This window comes from Rhincodon typus, chromosome 20 (genome assembly GCF_021869965.1).
Source record: "Rhincodon typus isolate 14 chromosome 20, sRhiTyp1.1, whole genome shotgun sequence".
Taxonomy (NCBI): domain Eukaryota; kingdom Metazoa; phylum Chordata; class Chondrichthyes; order Orectolobiformes; family Rhincodontidae; genus Rhincodon; species Rhincodon typus.
This window is the reverse complement of record NC_063351.1, coordinates 42,986,968-43,007,842: the sequence shown is the minus strand read 5'-3', so window position 1 is coordinate 43,007,842 and position 20,875 is coordinate 42,986,968. Positions and strand designations below refer to the sequence as shown.

Sequence of the window (20,875 nt, the reverse complement as noted above, 5' to 3'; positions counted from 1 at the left end):
AATAGCTGTCCATCATCCAACAGATTCAAGATGGCAGCAACATTGGGTGACTGTTGGCGAGCTCTCTACAGCAGATCTTATCCTCACATTTATTATAACCATTCTGCATTTTTAAACCTAAATTCTCACCTCCTGTGCAGCTGTAACCTTGTATACCTCGCTCTGTCTAAGCACAGTATGATCTGTATGTCTTTGTTTGCTGTGATTTGCCTGTACTGCTGGAAAAACAAAACTTTTCACTGTATTTAGGTACATGTGACTACAATAAATTAAATCAAATCAAACATGTTCTGGTGTAAGATGAAATACTTTGGCAACACATCTATATTTAATGTTCAAATAAGTAGATCTAGAATGCAGAGAATTGAGACCCGATTGAGATACTTATTCCATTTCCTTCATTGATCTACAGGAGGGGGACACAGCGTTACATGATGCTGTTAGACTTAACCGGTACAAGATAACAAAGCTGCTCATTTTGCAAGGAGCTGACTTGAGAGCCAGAAATGAGGTAAGTCTTCACACCCCCATCTTTCAAACTGCGAAGATTCTACATTGAAGGTCTTAGTGCAGGGGAATCAGTCAGAGGTGGTGAGGAGCTAATATAGATTAAGACAAAGTGATTAGGGGACTAGGCAACTTTAATAAGTTTCACGGGGGAAGGGAAGACTGAAGGAGGTAAGTGCCACAGCTCTGAGATGACTGAGTTAAAGAAAGTGCGGTGCGTCTTTCTTTCACCGCACAGAATATTCACCAAATCTCCTCGGGTAGCATTTCCCAAAGCTGAGGAAGGATGAGAGCAGCAGATACATGGGAACGCCGCAACCTGCAAGTTCCCCTCCAGGCCATACAACACCCTTATTTTGAAATGTATTTGTCGCTCCTGCAGCGTCACTGAGTCAGAATCCTGGAATTCCCTCCTTAATGGCATTGTGGGTGTCTCTCCACTGTAGCAGTTCGGAAAGGCAGCTTACCAGCATTTGGGGAAGGACAGTAAATGCTGGTCTGACCAACAATGCCCACATCCCAAGAAAGAATTTTTTAATAATAATGGAGCCCTACTTCGGATCTAGGATGTGATTTTTACAATACTGGGATGGAACGTGTGGGATTTCAGATCGGACACATCAACCTGTCAATGTCACATTTTCTGGTGACTTTTTAATGGCTTTAGCCACAGGTCACAAGAATCACGAGGGAACATCGTTCTGGAAATGAGGAATGTGAAATGTTGAATGGAGATCAGAGTGTGAAACATTGAATGTCAAAGAGTGTGAAGTCTCTCTGAGTAAATTGGCTGCTGTGTTTGCCTGTGTAAAGTAAGGCTATACCATGTGTTTGTTTTTAAATTTAGCAGGGCAAGACTCCAATTGACCTGGTACAGCAATGGCATCTCGAAACTAAAGATGCACTGGTCCATGCACATTAGCAGCTAACCATCACAGTTCAAAACAGGATGAACCTTCAAGACTGGAAATATTTTTTTGGAACAGTTGAGCCTACACTTGGGTCATGTTTTACCTTCTGCTTTCACCAATGGTCATTGGTCGTTTGATACCACACTATGAGTTTGGATTCGAGACAGACTGATCAAGGAGAAGGCAAATTCAAGAACTGTCTTCAGGCCTAGATTTCAAAGTAACACTATTTATTATTCCTTTCACTCTACATATTGTTATACATGTAATCATAGATACACCAGGCTCTGGATGATAGCTGCATTAATTATAGACTAATCTATTTTCTTTGTGTGTTCATTTCAATGGGCTTCCTCACTTCTCTCTCATTCTAGTGTTTTATCTCCACCCACGCTGTACTATTTATGTTCAGTGACGTGCAGCTCCATGACATCATTGCAAGGTTGCTCCAGGGTCCTGAAGCTGCTACGCAAGAGGAAACATGTAACTAGCAGTTCGGTTCAGTTGAAAATCAAGTCAACCTGACATTCATTCATTGCTGACTGATGTTGAGGGCGGAAGAATGAATTGATAAAGCAAAACAAGTTCAAACTTATTAATGCCTTTCAGGACAATGAAAAGGTATCATATAAGTGTGGGGTCAGTTTGCCTCAACATCACAAATATATGATGCAGTCTTAATCACTCTGTTCATCAATATGATACTGCATTTAGAGGATTTAAATTATGAGGACCAGATGCGTAAACCCTAAGTAAGAAGTTTAAAATGAGTAGATACGATTCGAAAAAGAAAAACAATTTTCTCTGGTGTGGAATCCAGACTGGCTGGGCATATGCCATCTTAAAAATTAGAGCTGGGCCACTTAGGGGTGAAATCAGGAAGCAAATGTTCGTACAATGGTCATAGTGAAAGTCACGAATACACACAACATGCTGTGGATCAATTGACATTTTCAGGCCTGGGTTTGATGGAGTTCTAATAGGAAGAGAATCAACCGAGAACAAATTGAAGGGCTGAAATGCCTTCTTTTACTATATCTATGTTCCTATGTTTTCACTGTTAGCAATGAAAATATCTGCTTAATTCAGTAAGAAACGTGACTGCTTTCTGTATTAAACATCTGTCCTTTCTTTGGTTGTGTTTTCCTCACTAAATTCAGGGTTTGTGCAGCATGGGGATGTATAGGGATAAGGGAAAATGTAGAAACATAGTGAATTAGAAGTGACTATTCAGCCCATCAAGCCTACCTTTTCCCCAATGGGTACAACTTATACTTTCTGTGGGTTTACTATTTACTCTCCTGGGGAAGTTCCATTTAAAAAACTTGCAAATTCCAAAGTTAGCCAAAAAATGGTTACTCATCTTTTCATCTCAAAAGGACATCTCTCCCCATCATACTCCTCCAGGTCAAACACCATGTTGGGTGTTGCCAACCCTCTGGGACTATCCATGTTGGTGTTGGAGATTCAATACCAGGCAGGGCAAGGCTGTGACTGACATTTTAAAAGAAATATAATCGAGGGCATTAAAGAAATCCCTTCTTGACTTTTTCATTGAACAAATTCATTTATTACTTGTAGAAGTAACTGAGATGGTGGGATGGAAAGCTGTTTGATTGACAGTCATGGTTCATCCCTCATGGGGCAGCACGGCGGCTCAGTGGTTAGCACTGCTGCCTCACAGCACCAGGGACCCGGGTTTGATTCCACCCTCGGGCGACTGTCTGTGTGGAGTTTGCACATTATCCCCGTGTCTGTGTGGGTTTCCTCTGGGTGCTCTGGTTTCCTCCCACAGTCCAAAGATGTGCAGATTAGGTGGATTGGCCGTGGGAAATTGCCCATTGTGTTCAGGGATGTATAGATTAGGTGAATGGGTTTGGGTGGGACGCTCTGATGGTTGGTGTGGACTTGTTGGGTTGAAGGGCCTGTTTCCACACTGTAGGGATTCTATGAGCCAATCGCGTAGCAAAGAGTCTGTTTTCTTTCTAATTGGCTGAAGGGAGGCAGTGCACCTTGTGAATTGACCAACATTAGGAGAGTGGGCGGAGATGGGGCGATTCAATTCCTTGTAATTTACATCAATGATTAAGCAGAGAAGAGTGAAGGCATGATAGAATAAACCAAGATAGGGTAGAAAAGTATGTTGTAAAGAAGACATGAGGAAGCTGCAGATAGGTCACGTGTGGGCAAAAATCAGGCAGGTGGAGTATAATTTGGATGGATGTAAAATTGTTCACTTTGACAGGAAGATTAATAAAAAAGAGTGTGACTGAAATGGAGAAAGACTGCAGAATTCTGAGGTAGAGTGGGATATAGATGTTGTGGTGTGTGAGTCACAAAAATTAGTATGCAGGTCCAGAAGGCTAATGGGATGCTATCCTTTCTTACAAGAGGAATTGAATATAAAAGTTTTAGGCATGTTATGCTTTAGTTATACAGGGCATTGGTGAGACCACATCTTGAATTCTATGTGCAGTTTTGGTCTCCTTATTTAAGGAAGGATCTAAATGCATTGGAAGCGGTTCAGATGCAGTTTGGTAGACTGGTATCTGGAATGAGTGGGTTGTCTTATGAGTATAAATTGGATAGGCTGAGGTTGCTTCCACTGGAGTTTACAAGAGCAAGGGGTGACTTGATTGAAGTGTATACGATCCTGAATGGTCTTGACAAGGTGAATGTGGAAAGGATGTTTTATTTCTTGTTGGTTATTCCAGTGGAAGGGGAAGACAAACAGGAGGCTGGAAGAACACAGCTAGCCAGGCAGCATCTAGAGGAAAGGAGCAGTCAACGTTTCGGGTATTAGTAATGCTCCTTTCCTTCAGATACTGCCTGGCTTGCCACGTTCTTCCAGGCTCCTGCTTGTCTACCTTGGATTCCAGCATCTGTAGTTTTTTTGTCCTTAACCTAGTGGAAGGGGCCACTGTTTTAAAACAAGTGGTTGTCCTTTCAGGACAGAGATGAGGAGAAATTACTTTTCTCAAAGGCTTGTGGAACTTTGAAACTGTCTACCTCAGAAAGTGGTGGAGGAGGAATCTTTGAATATTTTTAAGACAGAGGTGGATGTATTCTTGCTAGGCAGGGCTATTAAAGATTATCAGGGGTAAACAGGAATGTGGAATTCAAAACCCAGATGGATCAGCATGAGCAAGCTCAAGGGGCCAAATGGTTTACTTCTGCTCCTATTTCGTATGTCAGACGTTAATAGTGAAATTATTAGTAGTGAAGTTAATAGTAAAAATGAAAACTTCAGGAACATGCCCAAAGTGAACTCTGTCACCAGCACAGAATCCACTTCATCTTGGGAATTGCTTAACAATACATCACCGTGATGTGGCATTCCTCAGATACTGAGACATAGAATCATCCAGCACAGAAGAAGGCCGTTTGGTCTATCATGCCTGCGCTGAGTCTTTGAAAGATCTATCCAATCAGTCCCATCTATTTTGTTTTCTTCCTATATCCTTGCACAGTGCAAAAGACAAATTCTCACCTTTGTCTCTCTCTCTCTCTCTTTTACCGATTATCTTAAATTTGCATTTTCTTGTTACCATGCTTCTGCCAATGCAATGACTTTCCCAAATTTACTCTTTCAAAACCCCACATATTTTTGAACACCTCAAAATTTAAAGGATGTGGATTTACGGCATCAAGCAAGAAGACCCAAGGTAACAGAGGGATCTTTTTGCACAGTGATAATGCATCTGCCTCTGGGATAGATTGTCTGAGTTCAAGGCCCACCGTGTCATTTATTGTCTGAACAAGTAATTAAAAAGAAATGTTTTTCCATACAGTCAGTTGTTAGGATCAGGAATGCACAGCCTGAGAGCGTGTGGTGCAGGTGGGGATTAGATGAGCAGCTTAGATAGGGCTATAGTTTGTAGGGCTAGAGAAAATGGCCAAGGACTAGCTAAATTGCCCTGGGAGAAAACAGGCATGTGTACAATTGGTTGAATGGCCTCATTATGGTCTGTAGACACTCCATGATTCTGTATGTCCCGCCTTAGCATCTTCTGTTGAGAAAGAACAGTCCAGGATTCTCCAGTTTATCCATTTATCTGAAGATCCTTGTCCCTGGTACCATTCTTCTATCACCTCTATACCTGCCCCAACATCTGGATATCCTTCCTAAAATATGGTGCCCAGAATTAGGAATTGTACTCCAGCTAAGGTCTCACCTGGAACATGTAAGAGCACTCTGGTGAATTTTACAAGCAGAAGCAATGGAAATCGAAGATAAATGAGGAAGATGGTAGCCTTGGAGGAACCATTGCGTTTTTAAGAAACTTTTGACAATAAGTTTTATTAATATAATACCTTTGACATGATACATCCGAAGGTGTGTCGCTGGAGTGCTTTAATGAAAACAAATAACGCTGAACCCTTCCTTGCTCAGACCATTGAGTTTCGGAGTTGGGACATCATGTACAGGACACTGGGGAGGCCACTTCTGGAGTACTGTGTACAGTTCTGGGCGCCTTGGTATTATTAGGATATTATTAAGCTGAAGAGGGTTCAGAAGAGATTTACCAGGATGTTGCCGGGACTGTAGGATTTGAGTTATAAAAATAGGCTGGATGGGCTGGCACCTTTTTCACCAGAGCATTGGAGGTTGAGGGGTGACCTTACAGATGTTTACAAAATCATGAGGGACATAGGTAAGGTGAATAGCAAAGGTCTTTTCCCTAGGGTGGGGGAGTTCAAAATAAGGGGGCATATTTTTAACATGTAGGAGAAAGATTTAAAAGGGACCTGAGGAGCAACTTTTTCACAAAGAGGGTGGTTCATGTGTGGAATGAACTGCCAGAGGAAGTGGTAGATGCAGGTACGGTTACACAACTTTTAAAAAACATTTAGACAGGTGCATGAGTAGGAAACATTTGGAGGGATATGGGCCAAATGCAGGCAAGCAGGATTAGTTTGAGAAACTTGGTTGGCATGGATGAGTCAGACCAAAGGGTCTGTTTCCATACGGTATGAGTCTATGAATCTATAAATATGTTGCAAACAGTCTGGTTCAGTTAAGGAGAAGGGTAAAGTCAGTGGCTGTAGGGAGCAGAGATTGTGGCAAAATTTGGGTTAAAGGTTGCAGATAATTACAGGTAACAGGTTGTATTCAGGATCACAGGTCGTGGTTAGGATCTGGAGACATGTTGTGGTTAAAATCTAGTGTTAGCGATTGTTATCAGGGTCAGAGGCTGTGGTTAAGGTTTAGAGTTAGCGATTGTTTCGGGGTCAGAGGCTGTGGTTAAGGTTTAGAGTTAGCGATCGTAATCGGGGTCAGAGGCTGTGGTTAAGGTCTAGAGTTAGCGATCGTAATCGGGGTCAGAGGCTGTGGTTAAGGTTTAGAGTTAGCGATTGTTACCGGGGTCAGAGGCTGTGGTTAAGGTCTAGAGTTAGCGATTGTTATCAGGGTCAGAGGCTGTGGTTAAGGTTGAGTGCGATTGTTATCAGGGTCAGAGGTTGTGGGCAGGGTTTTGTATCTGGGATTGTGGCTAGGGTCAGAGGTTGTAGTTAGGGTCTGGATTGGTGAGTTCTGATCAGGGTCAGAAGTTGTGGTAAGGATCTGGGTTTGGGGCCTGTGGTCACGGTCAGAGATTGTGATCAGGGTTTTGGTGTAAAATGGGGGGGTTAAGAATTGCTGGTAAGGTTAAAGATTGAGATTCGGGTTTAAATCCAGCTTTAGGACAGGAAGTATAATGAGGGGCAAGGTCGGTTTTATTGACAATGCCTGTGTTTAACGGGCAGTGGAGACACAGTGATAATAAACTCCCAGACTGTAAACCCCTGGCTCTCACATGCTTAGCGCTGAACTCGGCCAGTCATTGCCCCAGCGGAATATTTGCCAGTGCTCCCAGCTCCTTCCAACTTCGCCCCAAACATTGCAAAAACTTTCTAACTTAAATAAAAACCTTCCCCGTTGGGAGAAACAACGTTTGTAACCTCTTTGCTAAAATAACAAGCAATGTCCACCTAGTAGGGGGGTGGGGGGGGGGCGTGGTTGTGAGCAGACTGAAGATTCCGGGTCACTGGTTAACTTGTGTCTGAGCTGCAGAAAAGTTGCGTTCCTGGTGGAGGAAATGTTTTTGAGGAAAACTTTAATCTGGAAATGTTTGGAGTGGAGGGTGTTTGGGAGGGCGATGAAGCAGGGCAGGTCCCTCAGCTCCGGGAGTCGGCTGGACCTGGGGGGTATTTACCCGCCGATAGTTACCCCCTTTGACAAGAAGGGTCGGGTAGAATATCAGCAACTGGAGAGCAACGTCCGGAAGTTCAACAAGATTCCTTTCAGAGGTAGTGTGTGTGTGTGTGTGTGTGTTATGTGACATTTTGCACTTTTATTTAGTCATAGAGATACAAAGACCATTCGGTCCAACTCGTCCATGCCGACCAGATATCCGAGATAAATCCAGTCCCATTTGCCAGCAAATGGCCCATATCCTTCTAGAATAATGGTTCCTTTTCAAATTGGCAGGCAATAACTAGCTGGGTGTTTCAGTGATCGGTGCTGGGATCCCAGCTATTCACAATATGTATTAATGATTTGGATGAGGGAACAAAATGTAACATCTCAAAGTTTGCAGATGATACCAAGCTGGGTGGGAGGGTGAACTGTGAGGAGGATGCAGAGATCCTTCAGCATGATCTGGGCAGGTTGGGGGAGTGGGCAAATGAATGGCAGATGCAGTATAATTTGGGTAAATGTGAGGTTATTCACTTCGGAAGCAGAAACAAGAAGCAGGATACTACCTGAATGGCTGTAAGTTGGGAGAGGGGAGTGTGCAGCAGGACCTGGGTGTCCTTGTGCATCAGTCTTTGAAGGTAAGCATGCAGGTGCAGCACCGGGTAAAGAAGACAAATGGTAAGTTGGCCTTCATTGCGAGAGGTTTCGAGTATAGGAGCAGGGATGTGTTGTCGCTGTTTTTCAGGGCCTTGATGAGGCCACAACTAGAATATTGTGTGTAGTTTTGGTCTCCTATTCTGAGGAAGGATGCTCTCGCTCTCGAGGGAATACAGCGAAGGTTTACCAGGCTGATTCCAGGGATGGTGGGACTGATATATGAGGAGAGATTGACTAGGTTGGGATTGTTTTCGCTAGAGTTCAGATGAATGAGTGGGGAATCTCATAGAAACTTATAAAATTCTAACAGGACTGGACAGGGTAGATGCAGGGAGGATGTTCCCCATTGTGGATGTGTCCAGAACCAGGGGTCACAGTCTGGGGATTCAGGGTAGACCATTTAGGACGGAGATGAGGAGACATTTCTTCACCCAGAGTGGTGAACCTGTGGAATTCATTACCACAGGAAATAGTTGATGCCAAAACATTGAATGTATTCAAGTGGTGACTAGATACAGCACTTTGGCTGAATGGGATCAAAGGTTATGGGGAGAAAGCAGGATTAGGTTATTGAGTTGGATGATCAGCCATGATCGTGAAGAATGGTGGAGCAGGCTCGAAGGGCCGAATGGCCTCCTCTTGCTCCGATCTTCTATGTTTCTATTCACATACCCATCGAGATACTGTTTTAATATTGTAATGTACCAGCCTCCACCACTTCCTCTGGCAGCACATTCCACATGCGCGTCACCTGCTGCATGAAAAAGTTGCCCCTTGGGTCTCTCTTAAATCTTACCCTTCTCACCTTAAACCTATGCCATCTGGTTTTGGACTCCCCCATCCCAGGGAAAGCACCTTGTCTGTTTACTCTATCCATGCCCCTCATGATTTTATAAACCTCTATAAGGTCACCCATCAGCCTCTGACACTCCAGGGAAAATAGCCCCAGCCTATTCAACCTCGCTCTATAGCTCAAACCCTCCAACCCTGGCAACATCCTTGTAAATCTTTCCTAAATTCTTTCAGGTTTCACAACATCCTTCCTATAGCAGGGCGACCAGAATTGCATGCAGTATTCTGATAGTGACCTAATTAATGCCCTGTTAGCTGCAACATGATCTCCCAACCCTTAAACTCAATGCCCTGACCAATAAAGGCAAGCATATTTAACAAAAGGAAAATGTCTGGGAACCTGCTTCATTCAGTATCACTCTCCTGACGCTGTCTTTGAACTCCTCCTAAATTCTGCAACCCAAAGTACCAAGACCCATTTACCCATTGCCCTCTGAATTCACCAACTTTGAGTGGGATCCTACCCAGCTACACCACAAATGTAACATTCTGCTCCAACCCACCATGTTCTAATTTCCTCCCTAACTCTGTGAACTCCTCTAGCCCCACAACCATCCAAGCTCTCTGCATTCATCCAATCTTGGCCTGTTCCCCCACTCCCTGATTTCCATCCACCATTAGCCTTCAGTTGCCTGGGCCCTAACGTTTGGAATTCCCACCCTAACTTTCACTAGCTTCAAGATGCTTTTTTCCTATTCATTCATTGATTTGGGTGTCACTAGCTGAGGCAGCATTTATTGCCTGTCCCTAATTGCCCATGAGAAGGTGAGATGCCTTCTTGAACCACTGCAGTCCATGTGTTGTAGGTTGACCCACATTGCCCTTAGGAAGGAACAGCGACATATTTCCCAGTCAGGGTGGTGAGTGGCTTGGAGGAGAACTTGCAGGTGGTGGTGTTCCCATGTATATGCTGTCTTTGTCCTGCCAGATAGAAATAGTCATGGGTTTTGAAGGTGTTGCTGAAGGAGTCTTCACTAGTTATTCCACCTTGTAGGTGGTGCAAACTGTGCATCAGTGGTAGAGGGTAAATGCTGAAGGTGGTGGATGAGATTTCTCATCAAGTGCACTGCTTTGTTCTGGATGGTGTCAAACTTCTTGAGTGTTGTTGGGGCTGGACTCATCCAGACAAGTGAGGAATATTTCATCACACTCCTGACTTTTGCTTTGTAGAAGGTGCACAGATTATGGGGAATGAACAGGTCAGTTACCTTTTGTAGAATTCCCAGCCTCTGATCTGCTCTTGTACTTGCAACATTTAATTTGACCAAGCTTTTGGTCACTTGTCCTAATATCTCCTGCTTTGGGTGGCACGGTGGCTCAGTGGTTAGCTCTGCTCCCTCACAGCGCCAGGAACCCAGATTCAATCCCACCCTCAGGTGACTGTCTGTGTGGAGTTTGCACATTCTCCCTGTGTCTGCGTGGGTTTCCTCCGGGTGCTCTGGTTTCCTCCCACAGCCCAAAGATGTGCAGGCTAGGTGGATTGGCCATGCTAAATTGCCCATCATATCCAGGGATGTGTAGGTTATGTGGATTAGCCATTGGTATGCAGGGTTACAGGGATAGGACAGGGGTTTGCTCTTCAGAGGGCAAGTGTGAACTCGATGGGCTGAGTCGCCTGCTTCCATACTGTAAGGATTCTGTGATTCTGATGCTCCTGTGAAGTTCTTTGGGATCTTTCACCACAATAAAGATGCTATGTAAATGCAAATAATTGCTATTGAACTGAAGTTTCCACTGGCTAAATAGTCTGAAAACCAAAGCCATTGTCTCCTATCACTGCCACAAACTCTGTTCCCTCACTCCCATAGCCACTGTCTCAGTCTGAACTAGAATGTTCATGACCTCTGCGTCTTTTTTAAAATTTCTTTCTTTTTTTTAATTGTATTATTGTGGAAGGACTGTTAGTCTGATCTTTTTATTTCTCTATTTCTTTATTTTTCTAACTTATTACTATGATTGGGAAGGTCTGTAATGCTGGATTTTTTATTTCTTTATTTTTCTAATTTTTCTTCTAAGAATTTATACTCCAGAATCTGTACCTTGGTACCTATGATGGTGCCAGAAGTGGCAACTTGTAAAATTTTCACTGTACTCATGCGAGTACATGTGACAATAAGGCTAGTTCAATTCTAATGAGCCCTAATGAGTGCCGAATGTTAAATATCAGTCTTCATTTAATAAACGGAGTGCCTATGATCTGACAATGGTGCGATAACTGTTGTGAATCACTAATTAATCTTCCCACGGAGCTTGTTGAGATGAGTTCCCTTGGTAACAGGCAATGGCTAACCCAGCTAGAGCTCATCATCTGAGCCCTTTATAAACCAGACACAGTGGTGGGCACCGTGGGGGATACAGTGCTTTATTTCCTTCTCCAACTCTTTTTATTTAGTCCCTACCTGCTCACCCTAGCCCCCACCCCTCACTTTTGATGGCTTGCATTGTCCTTAATAGACTTTGAATGTAAATATTTAATTAACTTAATGGATGTCTTATTGGTAGTGGTTAATCTGTGCCTCACTGTGTCATCATTAATGTGCCAATAACTAGTGCAGATTTCAGCTCACCGGCTCCACAGCTTCAGGCCCCATTCCATAAATGATTACACACAAGATCCTTGGACCTTAAACCCTGGTGAGTTCTCCATCCTAACCAAACTCTTCGGCTAGTTATTTTGATTAATATGTCACTAAAGTTCTCCACGTTCCAATGTGAAAAGCCTTTTTACTGCAGAACACAGCAGCAAACTAAAGGATAGTAAGAATCGCCAATGCTGGAGTCAAAGATAACACAGTGTGGAGCTGCAGGAACACAGCAGGCCAGGGAGCATCAGAGGAGCAGGAACACACCTCCTCTCATCCACCTTCCTGCAAGAATGCGATCCCCTACTCCCAGTTCCTCCGCCTCCGCCGCGTCTGCTCCCAAGATGGGGCGTTCCACTCCCGAACATCCCAGATGTCCTCCTATTTCAAGGACCGCAATCTCCCCCCTTCAGTGATCAAAAATGCTCTCAACTGCATCTCTTGCATTTCCCACACCTCTGCCCTCACATTCCCTCCTCCCAACAAAAACAAAAACAGAATCCCCCTTGTCCTCATATATCACCCCACTAACCTCCATATCCAACGTATCTTTCTCGGCCACTTCTGCCACCTACAATCTGACCCCACAACCAAAGATATATTTTCCTCCCCACCCCTATCTGCCTTTTGTAGGGACCACTTTCTCTGCGACTTCCTCATCTGCTCCACACTCCCAACTAGCCCCACCACCCCCGGCACCTTTCCCTGCAACCGCAGGAAGTGCTACACATGCCCCTACACCTCCCCCCTCACCTCCATTCAAGGCACCAAACAAACCTTCCACATTAGACAGAGGTTCACCTGCACATCCGCTAATGTGGTCTATTGTATCCGCTGCTCCTGATGTGGCCTCCTCTACATCGGTGAGACCAAGCAGAGACCCAGAGACCGTTTTGTAGAGCATCTATGCTCTGTACGCGACAAAAGACAACACCTTCCAGTCGTGAACCACTTCAACTTCCCCTCCCACTCCCTGGGTGACATGTCCATCCTGGGCCTCCTCTAGTGTCACAATGATGCCACCGGGAAACTGAAGGAGCAGAACCTCATATTCTGCCTTGGGAACCTACATCCCAATGGCTTAAATGTGGATTTTACCAGTTTCAAAATCTCCCCAGCCTCGGCCTCATCCCATGAACAACCTCCTTCTCATCCCTCCCTCTCATGAGGTTTTGGAGTAGATTTATAGCTCAGTTTGTGGGTGTTGAGGTTGGTTGGCTTGCCGAGCTGGTTCCTTGTTTTGCAGACATTTCGTTACCATGCTTGGTAACATCCTCAGTGCAGCCTCCGATGAAGCTTTGAGGATGTTACCAAGCATGGTAACGAAACGTCTGCAAAACAAGAATCCAGCTCGGTGAGCCAACCAACCTCAACAACCTCGACACCCTCTCATAAGTTCTGAGGAAGGGTCACCGGACCCGAAATGTTAACTCTGTTTTCTCCTTCACAGATGCTGCCAGACCTGCTGAGCTTTTCCAGGATCTTTGTTTTTGTTCCCTCTCATCCCCGCCTCCTTGATCTGACACAACATGTCCATCTTCTCTCCCACCTATCCGCTCCTCCCACCTCACTGACCAATCCTCACCACTCGCTACCTGCACTCCTCTACCACCATCCCACCTACTTTCCCCAGCCCCATCCCTCCTCTCTCTAGTTATTTCGGAGCTCCCTTTCGCTTCCCCTTCCCCTTCCCCCATTTCTGAAGAAGGGTCCTGACCTGAAACGTCACCTTTCCTGCTCCTCTGATGCTGCCTGGCCTGCTGTGTTCATCCAGTTCCACACTGTGTTATCTATCGCAAACTAAAGGAGTTGTTTCTTCTGCCTTTGGCCACAACTGGAAACGCACACAGAGCCCAACTTTCAGAATTCTGGCTGCAATGGGAATATTGTTTCTTACAAGATTTTGAACTTCTCATCCTTATCACCGTATCAAAATCTAAATATTCTGCTCCCACTGGTTCACCAATTATTCCATTAGATCCATCATCAGAAATCTCCACTGAATACTGATGGGGTGCTGCATTGTCAGAGGCGCTGTCTCTGGTGGGTGTAAGATATTTCATTCCACTAAGTCAAAGAAAAGCAGGAGAGTCCTCTGCTCAGGAACAAAATTCAACCCTCAAACCAACAACATTGCCGTCTGCAGGATCTTGCTGCGTGCTTTTTGGCTGCAATGTGTCCTGCCTAACACCACACTTCCAAAAACACTACATTTGGCCAGAAAGCAGTTTGGATGATACTGAGGTGGAGACGGATGCTGTTTAAATGCACAATCTGTTTGCAGGGTTGGTTGTTCAGGGCTCCAATGGAGAGTTTGTCTTCCTGACCAGTGAGGAACGTGTTGAAGTTGTTCGGCGGGTGAGGCAGGTACTGCCTGAGGAGAAGCTGCTGGTCACTGGATCTGGCTGTGAATGTAAGTGAAGATCGTGAGAGTCACAAGATGGGAACCAAATTCTGCAGAGGCATGTGGCGTACGGGACAGGTACATGGTTCGGAGCAGAAACCCCTCACCCAAACAGGTCGGTGCAGGTCTAAACCCAGAGAGAAAGGAGGGTAAAAGTGGGCACAAGAGTGGCAGGAGCAGCAGAAGGTGATGCGATGAACCAGTCTAGATACCCCAATGGATGTGACTGGGGAATAAAGACTTTGTGGCTTAGTGGTTAGCACTGCTGCCTCACAGCGCCAGGGACCCAGGTTCGATTTCAGCCTCGGGCGACTGTCTGTGTGGAGTTTGCACATTCTCCCTGTGTCTGTGTGGGTTTCCTCCCACAGTCCAAAGATGTGCAGGTTAGGTGGATTGGCCATGCTAAAATTGCCCGTAGTGTCCAGGGGTGTGTAGATTAGGTGGGTTATAGGGGGATGGGTCTGGGCGGGATGCTCTGAGTGTCAGTGTGGACTTGTTGGACCAAAGGGCCTGTTTCCACACTGTAGGGATTCTATAATTGTACACTGGGCAGTAGCACTGAGGCAATGTGAAAGAGAGACAGAGAATGAGTGATACTCAGAGGACTCAATCCTGGTTGTGTTGCTGGATAATGTTGAGTGGGCTGTAGCTGGAGCTCTAACAGTCTGATCATTTCTCAGCCATTTTAAGAAAAAATTCAACCACATGATGTGAATTTTGTAGGCACAGCCTGCAATTTATTGCCTGTCCCTAATTACCCCTGAAGGCGGTGCCTTCTGATACAGTCGATGGGGTAAGGGGTAGGCTTAGGTTACACCCCTCAGGCTGTAGCCATCAGTATCAGTTTCGGGTCAGTCAGTGAGATCTTGTTGCCGTGGCTACTGCAAACAGGTTATAAGTGGCGATTTTTGCTGTCTGCTCCCTACAGCCACAGAGGCCACCATTGCAATGACGCTCAAGATGGCCGAAGCAGGGGCAAGTGCTGTGATGGTTATCACTCCATTTTACTATCGTGGCAGAATGAACAGCGCTGCTTTCATCCAGCACTATACACAGGTAACTGTTACACAAACAGGTAACCATTAACCCTAACCCTAATGTAGTTAATAGCTGGCTGTTAACAGGGAAATAACTTCTGGTTACTGGCCTTCTCGGTATTTCTCTTGCTGTCAAAGATATTTTTCCTCTCTTGCCTCGCTGTTGGCAGGGTGACCTTTTTCTGGTCACTCTTGTAATGAGACAGATCTTTCCATCAAGTGCGTAGGTGCCGGTGCTTGCTAATTGGCAACGAGAAGGGTCTGATGAAGGGTCACTGGATCAGAAACGTTAACTCTGCTTTCTCTCCACAGATGCTGTCAGACCTGTTGAGTTTTTCCAGCAATTTCTGTGTTTGTTGGAGTTGACCATGTGTTAATGATATGTACTGCACTGGATTTTCAAGCTTGATTTTCATGTTCATGTTCATGTTCATATTCTAACTTTTGGGGCGGCACGGTGGCTCAGTGGTTAGCACTGCTGCCTCACAGCGCCAGGGACCTGGGTTCGATTCCACTCTCGGGTGACTGTCTGTGTGGAGTTTGCACATTCTCCCTGTGCCTGTGTGGGTTTCCTCTGGGTGCTCCGTTTTCTTCCCATAGTCCAAAGGTGTGCAGGCTAGGTGGATTGGCCATGCTAAATTGCCCATAGTGGTCAGGGATGTGTAGCTTAGGTGGGTTATAGGGGGATGGGCCTGGGTGGGATGCTCCAAGGGTCGGTGTGGACCTGTTGGGCTGAATGGTCTGTTTCCACACTGTAGGGATTCTATGATCTATTCTATGATTTTGGGGTGAGAATACCACCAATTTAACCATGGCTAATGCACAGTAGACAAAGAGCTGTACGGTCATATGTCTTTCACTCCTCTAGCATTGTGTGATTTCGGCATATTGCTATTGTGCAGGAATCAGCAAAGAGTAAATAAGTGAAGTTTCACATCATGATCCCACATTGAGGTGAGCCAAGTGATGAGACCTTTTAATCAATCACTCTTGAGATATTTTCTCATCAAGCTGGTCAGAGATGTTATTGCACACCTCTAGAGGCTCCTTGAGATACAAATCTATAAAATTACAAGATGCATACATAGAGTTGAAAGTCAGAATATTTTTCCCAGAGTTGAAATACTTGGGGGCATGCTTTTAAGGTGAGGGGGGGAAGGTCAAAGGAGATGTGACTGGCATGTTTTTTACACAGAGAGTGGTAGGTGTCCAGGATGCGCTGCCAGGGGTGGTAGTGGAGGCAAGTACAATAGGGGCATTTAAGGGGCTTTGAGGTAAGTACATGAAAATGCAAGGATTGGAGGCATCTGGACGAAGGTCAGGCAGAAGGGATTAGTTTAATTTGGTGTCATGTTCAGCATAACATCATGGGCTGACGGGCCCATTCCTGTGTTCTACTGTTCTATATTCTACCACTGGAGCAGGGGGGATATGAACTCCTAGCTCAGAGGTAGGGATGCTGCCACTGCGCCACAGGAACACTAACCAATCACTGTCTTGATTGTTCTTGATGATTTCAATTCAGGTAGCAGATGCCTCACCTGTGCCGGTTGTATTGTACAGCGTCCCAGGCAACACTGCATTGGAGCTTCCAATGGACGCGATCCTCACTCTTTCTCAACATCCAAACATTATTGGGCTAAAGGACAGCGGTAACGATGTAAGTGCTCATCCCCTTCCTCGTTTCCTCCTTTTGACTTGCAAGGGGTTGCGAGGAGACCATTCAGCCCCTGGAGCCTAACCCATTGTTCAGTTAGGCCATAGTTATCTGTAAAACCATGTTGTTATCTCTTACTCAACAAAAATCTCTGTGTTAAAATTCTCAGTTAGGAACCCCAGTCCCCCACCGGTCCCAGCCTCAGCAGCTGCTTTGGAGCAGAGAATTCCTGATTTTCCCCAACCTGTGTATGCTTCCTGACCTTGTGTTTGGGTTCTAAGTTTAAGATGGTACTATCTAGTGGTCTCCACTGGCATCTGCTTTCTTACTGATGTCCAAGATGACACTGTGGGGTCCGGGACCAGGAATTGGAAGCATCAGAGCATGGTACTGATCTTGTTCCCAATGGGGACATCTCCAGCTCTCCAGCTGACACACTACCCTGTCAGCTGGGATCGACCAGAGAGAAAGCAAGAAGGCAAATCTCGATAACCATTCTGAAGTTGCAGTACTTCAGAACATCCCAAAGAACTTTGTTACCCATCAGAAAAAAAATGAGATTACATTGTAATGTAGGAAAAGAGGCTACCAACCAATGCACAGCAAGATCCCAGAAACAGTAAAGTGATGATGACCAGATAATCTCTCTTCCCTTCGGTGATATTAGTTGAGGGATAATTATTTTTAGGATAGTGCCATGGGATCTGTTATGCCTGCCTGAGGGGGCAGATGTGGCCTCAGTTTAATAGCCCATCTAAAGGAAGGCGTTTTGTCTGTGGTCCAATCCTTTTGTCGTGCCTGGAAGAGTCAGATATGATATTCTGTGCTCTGCTGCCTGCGTCAACCTTTACTGATTTGGAGGCAAGAATGCTTTCCATCGAATCACAACTGATTACACACTGTATTAAAATTGATACAAACTTCCTAATAATGTTGTCTTTTCTATGGGGAGGCACGGAGGCTCAGCGGTTAGCACTGCAGCCTCACAGCGCCAGAGACCCAGATTTCATTCCAGCATTGGGTGACTGTCTGTGTGGAGTTTGCACATTCTCCTTGTGTCTGCAGGTGCTCTGGTTTCCTCCCACAGTCATACTGCAGGTTAGGTAGAATGGCCATGGTAAATGTGGGATTACAGGGATAGGATAGGTGGCTGGGTCTGGGTGTTCTTTAGAGGGATGGTGCACAGTCGATGGGCTGAATGGCCTCTTCCGCACTGTAGGAATTCATTGAGCTCAGTGCCACACCCTTCTTCACAGGAGGGCAGGCAGTTTCATGTCAGGCTACATAAACCCCACTCTGCATGGAGATGATTCAGGTCATCCCTTTGCTACTCACATCCTGGAAACTAAACCACTGTAAATGGCTTGGATTGATTTTACCTACACACTTTGTATTATGTAGCTATCCTCCACTATCTGCATCTTGTGGAGAAATAATCCTGATTTTATCAGAGACAACAAGGTGCAGGGCTGGATGAACACAGCAGGCCAAGCAGCATCATAGGAGCAGAAAGGCTGATGTTTCGGGCCTAGACCCTTCATCAGAAAAGGGGGAGGGGAAGGGGGTTCTGAAATAAATAGGGAGAGAGTGGGAGGCGGATAGAAGATGGATAGAGGAGAGGATAGGTGGAGAGGAAACAAACAGGTTGAAGAGGCGGGGATGGAGCCAGTAAAGGTGAGAGTGTAGGTGGGGAGTTAGGGAGGGGATAGGTCAGTCCAGGGAGGACGGACACGTCAAGGGGGCGGGATGAGGTTAGTCGGTAGGAGATGGGGGTGCAGCTTGAGGTGGGAGGAGGGGATAGGTGGGAGGAAGAACAGGTTAGGGAGGCGGGGATGAGCTGGACTGGTTTTGGGATGCGGTAGGGGGAGGGGAGATTTTGAAGCTTGTGAAATCCACATTGATACCATTGGGCTGCAGGGTTCCCAAGCGGAATATGAGTTGCTGTTCCTGCAACCTTCGGGTGGCATCGTTGTGGCACTGCAGGAGGCCCAGGATGGACATGTCGTCTGAGGAATGGGAGGAGGAGTTGAAATGGTTCGTGACTGGGAGGTGCAGTTGTTTATTGCGAACCGAGCGTAGGTGTTCTGCAAAGAAGTCCCCGAGCCTCCGCTTGGTTTCCCCGATGTAGAGGAAGCCACACCGGGTACAGCGAATGCAGTATACCACATTGGCAGATGTGCAGGTGAACATCTGCTTGATGTGGAAAGTCTTCTTGGGGCCTGGGATGGGGGTGAGGGAGGAGGTATGGGGGCAGGTGTAGCACTTCCTGTGGTTGCAGGGAAAAGTGCCGGGTGTGGTGGGGCTGGAGGGGAGTGTGGAGCGGACAAGGGAGTCACAGAGAGAGTGGTCCCTCCGGAAAGCAGATAAGGGTGGGGAGGGAAAGATGTCTTTGGTGGTGGGGTCGGATTGCAGATGGCGGAAGTGTCGGAGGATGATGCGTTGGATCCGGAGGTTGGTGGGGTGGCACGTGAGGACGAGGGGGATTCTTTTTTGGTTCTTATTGTGTGGACGGGGTGTGAGGGATGAGTTGCGGGAGATGTGGGAGACACGGTTGAGGGCGTTCTCGACCACTGTGGAGGGGAAGTTACGGTCCTTTTAAAACGAGGACAACTGAGATATATGGGAGTGGAATGCCTCATCCTGGGAGCAGATGCGGTGGAGGCGAAGGAATTGGGAATAGGGAATCGCATTTTTGCAGGAAGGTGGGTGGGAGGAGGAGTATTCTAGTTAGCTGTGGGAGTCGGTGGGCTTGAAATGAATATCGGTTTCTAGGTGGTTGTCCGATATGAGACAGAGAGGTCCAGGAAGGGGAGAGAGGTATTAGAGATGGTCAGGTAAACTTAAGGTTGGGGTGGAAGGTGTTGGTGAAGTGGATGAACTGTTCGAGCTCCTCGTGGGAGCACGAGGCGGCGCCGATACAGTCATCAATGTAACGGAGGAAGAGGTGGGGTTTAGGGCCGGTGTAGGTACGGAAGAGGGATTGTTCCACGTAACCTACAAAGAGGCAGGCATAGCTTGGGCCCATGCGGGTACCCATGGCCACCCCCTTTGTCTGTAGGAAGTGGGAGGAATTGAAAGAGAAGTTGTTGAGTGTGAGGACGAGTTCGGCTAAGCGGATGAGGGTGTCAGTGGAGGGGGACTGGTCGGGCCTGCGGGACAGGAAGAAGCGGAGGGCCTTAAGGCCATCTGCATGGGGAATGCAGGTGTAGAGGGACTGGACGTCCATGGTAAAGATGAGGTGTTGGGGACCGGGGAATTGGAAGTTCTGGAGGAGGTGGAGGGCGTGGGTGGTGTCACGGACATAGGTAGGGAGTTCCTGGACCAAGGGGGAGAAAATGGAGTCCAGATAGTTGGAGATCAGTTCGGTGGGGCAGGAGCAGGTGGAGACAATGGGTCGACCAGGGCAGTCAGGTTTGTGGATTTTGGGAAGGAGATAGAAGTGGGCAGTGCGGGGTTGGGGAATGATGAGGTTGGAGGCCGTGGGTGGGAGGTCACCTGAGGTGATGAGGTTGTGGATGGTTTGGGAGATGATGGCTTGGTGCTCAGGGGTGGGGTCATGATCAAGGGGGCGGTAGGAGGAGGTGTCGGAGAGTTGTTGGCGTCTGGCCTCGGCGATGTAGAGGTCAGTGCGCCATACTACAACTGCGCCTCCCTTGTCCGCAGGTTTTATGGTGAGGTTGGGATTGGAACGGAGGGAGCGGAGGGCTGCACGTTCTGCAGGGGAGAGGTTGGAGAGGTTGCAGGAACAGCAACTCATATTCCGCTTGGGAACCCTGCAGCCCAATGGTATCAATGTGGATTTCACAAGCTTCAAAATCTCCCCTCCCCCTACCGCATCCCAAAACCAGTCCAGCTCGTCCCCGCCTCCCTAACCTGTTCTTCCTCCCACCTATCCCCTCTTCCCATCTCAAGCCGCACCCCCATCTCCTACCGACTAACCTCATCCCGCCCCCTTGACCTGTCTGTCCTCCCTGGACTGACCTATCCCCTCCCTAACTCCCCACCTACACTCACCTTTACTGGCTCCATCCCCGCCTCTTTGACCTGTCTGTTTCCTCTCCACCTATCTTCTCCTCTATCCATCTTCTAT

General features: G+C 46.6%; 2 protein-coding genes across 2 annotated transcripts in view; both read left to right on the top strand.

The window, feature by feature from the left end:
• Positions 1-2,233, top strand: part of ankrd2 (ankyrin repeat domain 2 (stretch responsive muscle)) — a 29,301-nt gene extending 27,068 nt beyond the window's left edge. The window contains exons 8-9 of the mRNA XM_020513102.2: positions 413-511; positions 1,355-2,233. Coding sequence (XP_020368691.1) covers positions 413-511; positions 1,355-1,429 — 174 coding nt within the window. The 3' untranslated portion in view covers positions 1,430-2,233. The remainder of the gene's footprint in view (positions 1-412; positions 512-1,354) is intronic.
• Positions 2,234-7,458: 5,225 nt separating this feature from the next.
• The window catches only part of hoga1 (4-hydroxy-2-oxoglutarate aldolase 1), a 25,484-nt gene continuing 12,067 nt past the window's right edge, over positions 7,459-20,875 (top strand). The window contains exons 1-4 of the mRNA XM_048608800.1: positions 7,459-7,706; positions 13,972-14,100; positions 15,020-15,147; positions 16,654-16,788. Of these exons, the coding sequence (XP_048464757.1) occupies positions 7,496-7,706; positions 13,972-14,100; positions 15,020-15,147; positions 16,654-16,788 (603 nt within the window). The 5' untranslated portion in view covers positions 7,459-7,495. The remainder of the gene's footprint in view (positions 7,707-13,971; positions 14,101-15,019; positions 15,148-16,653; positions 16,789-20,875) is intronic.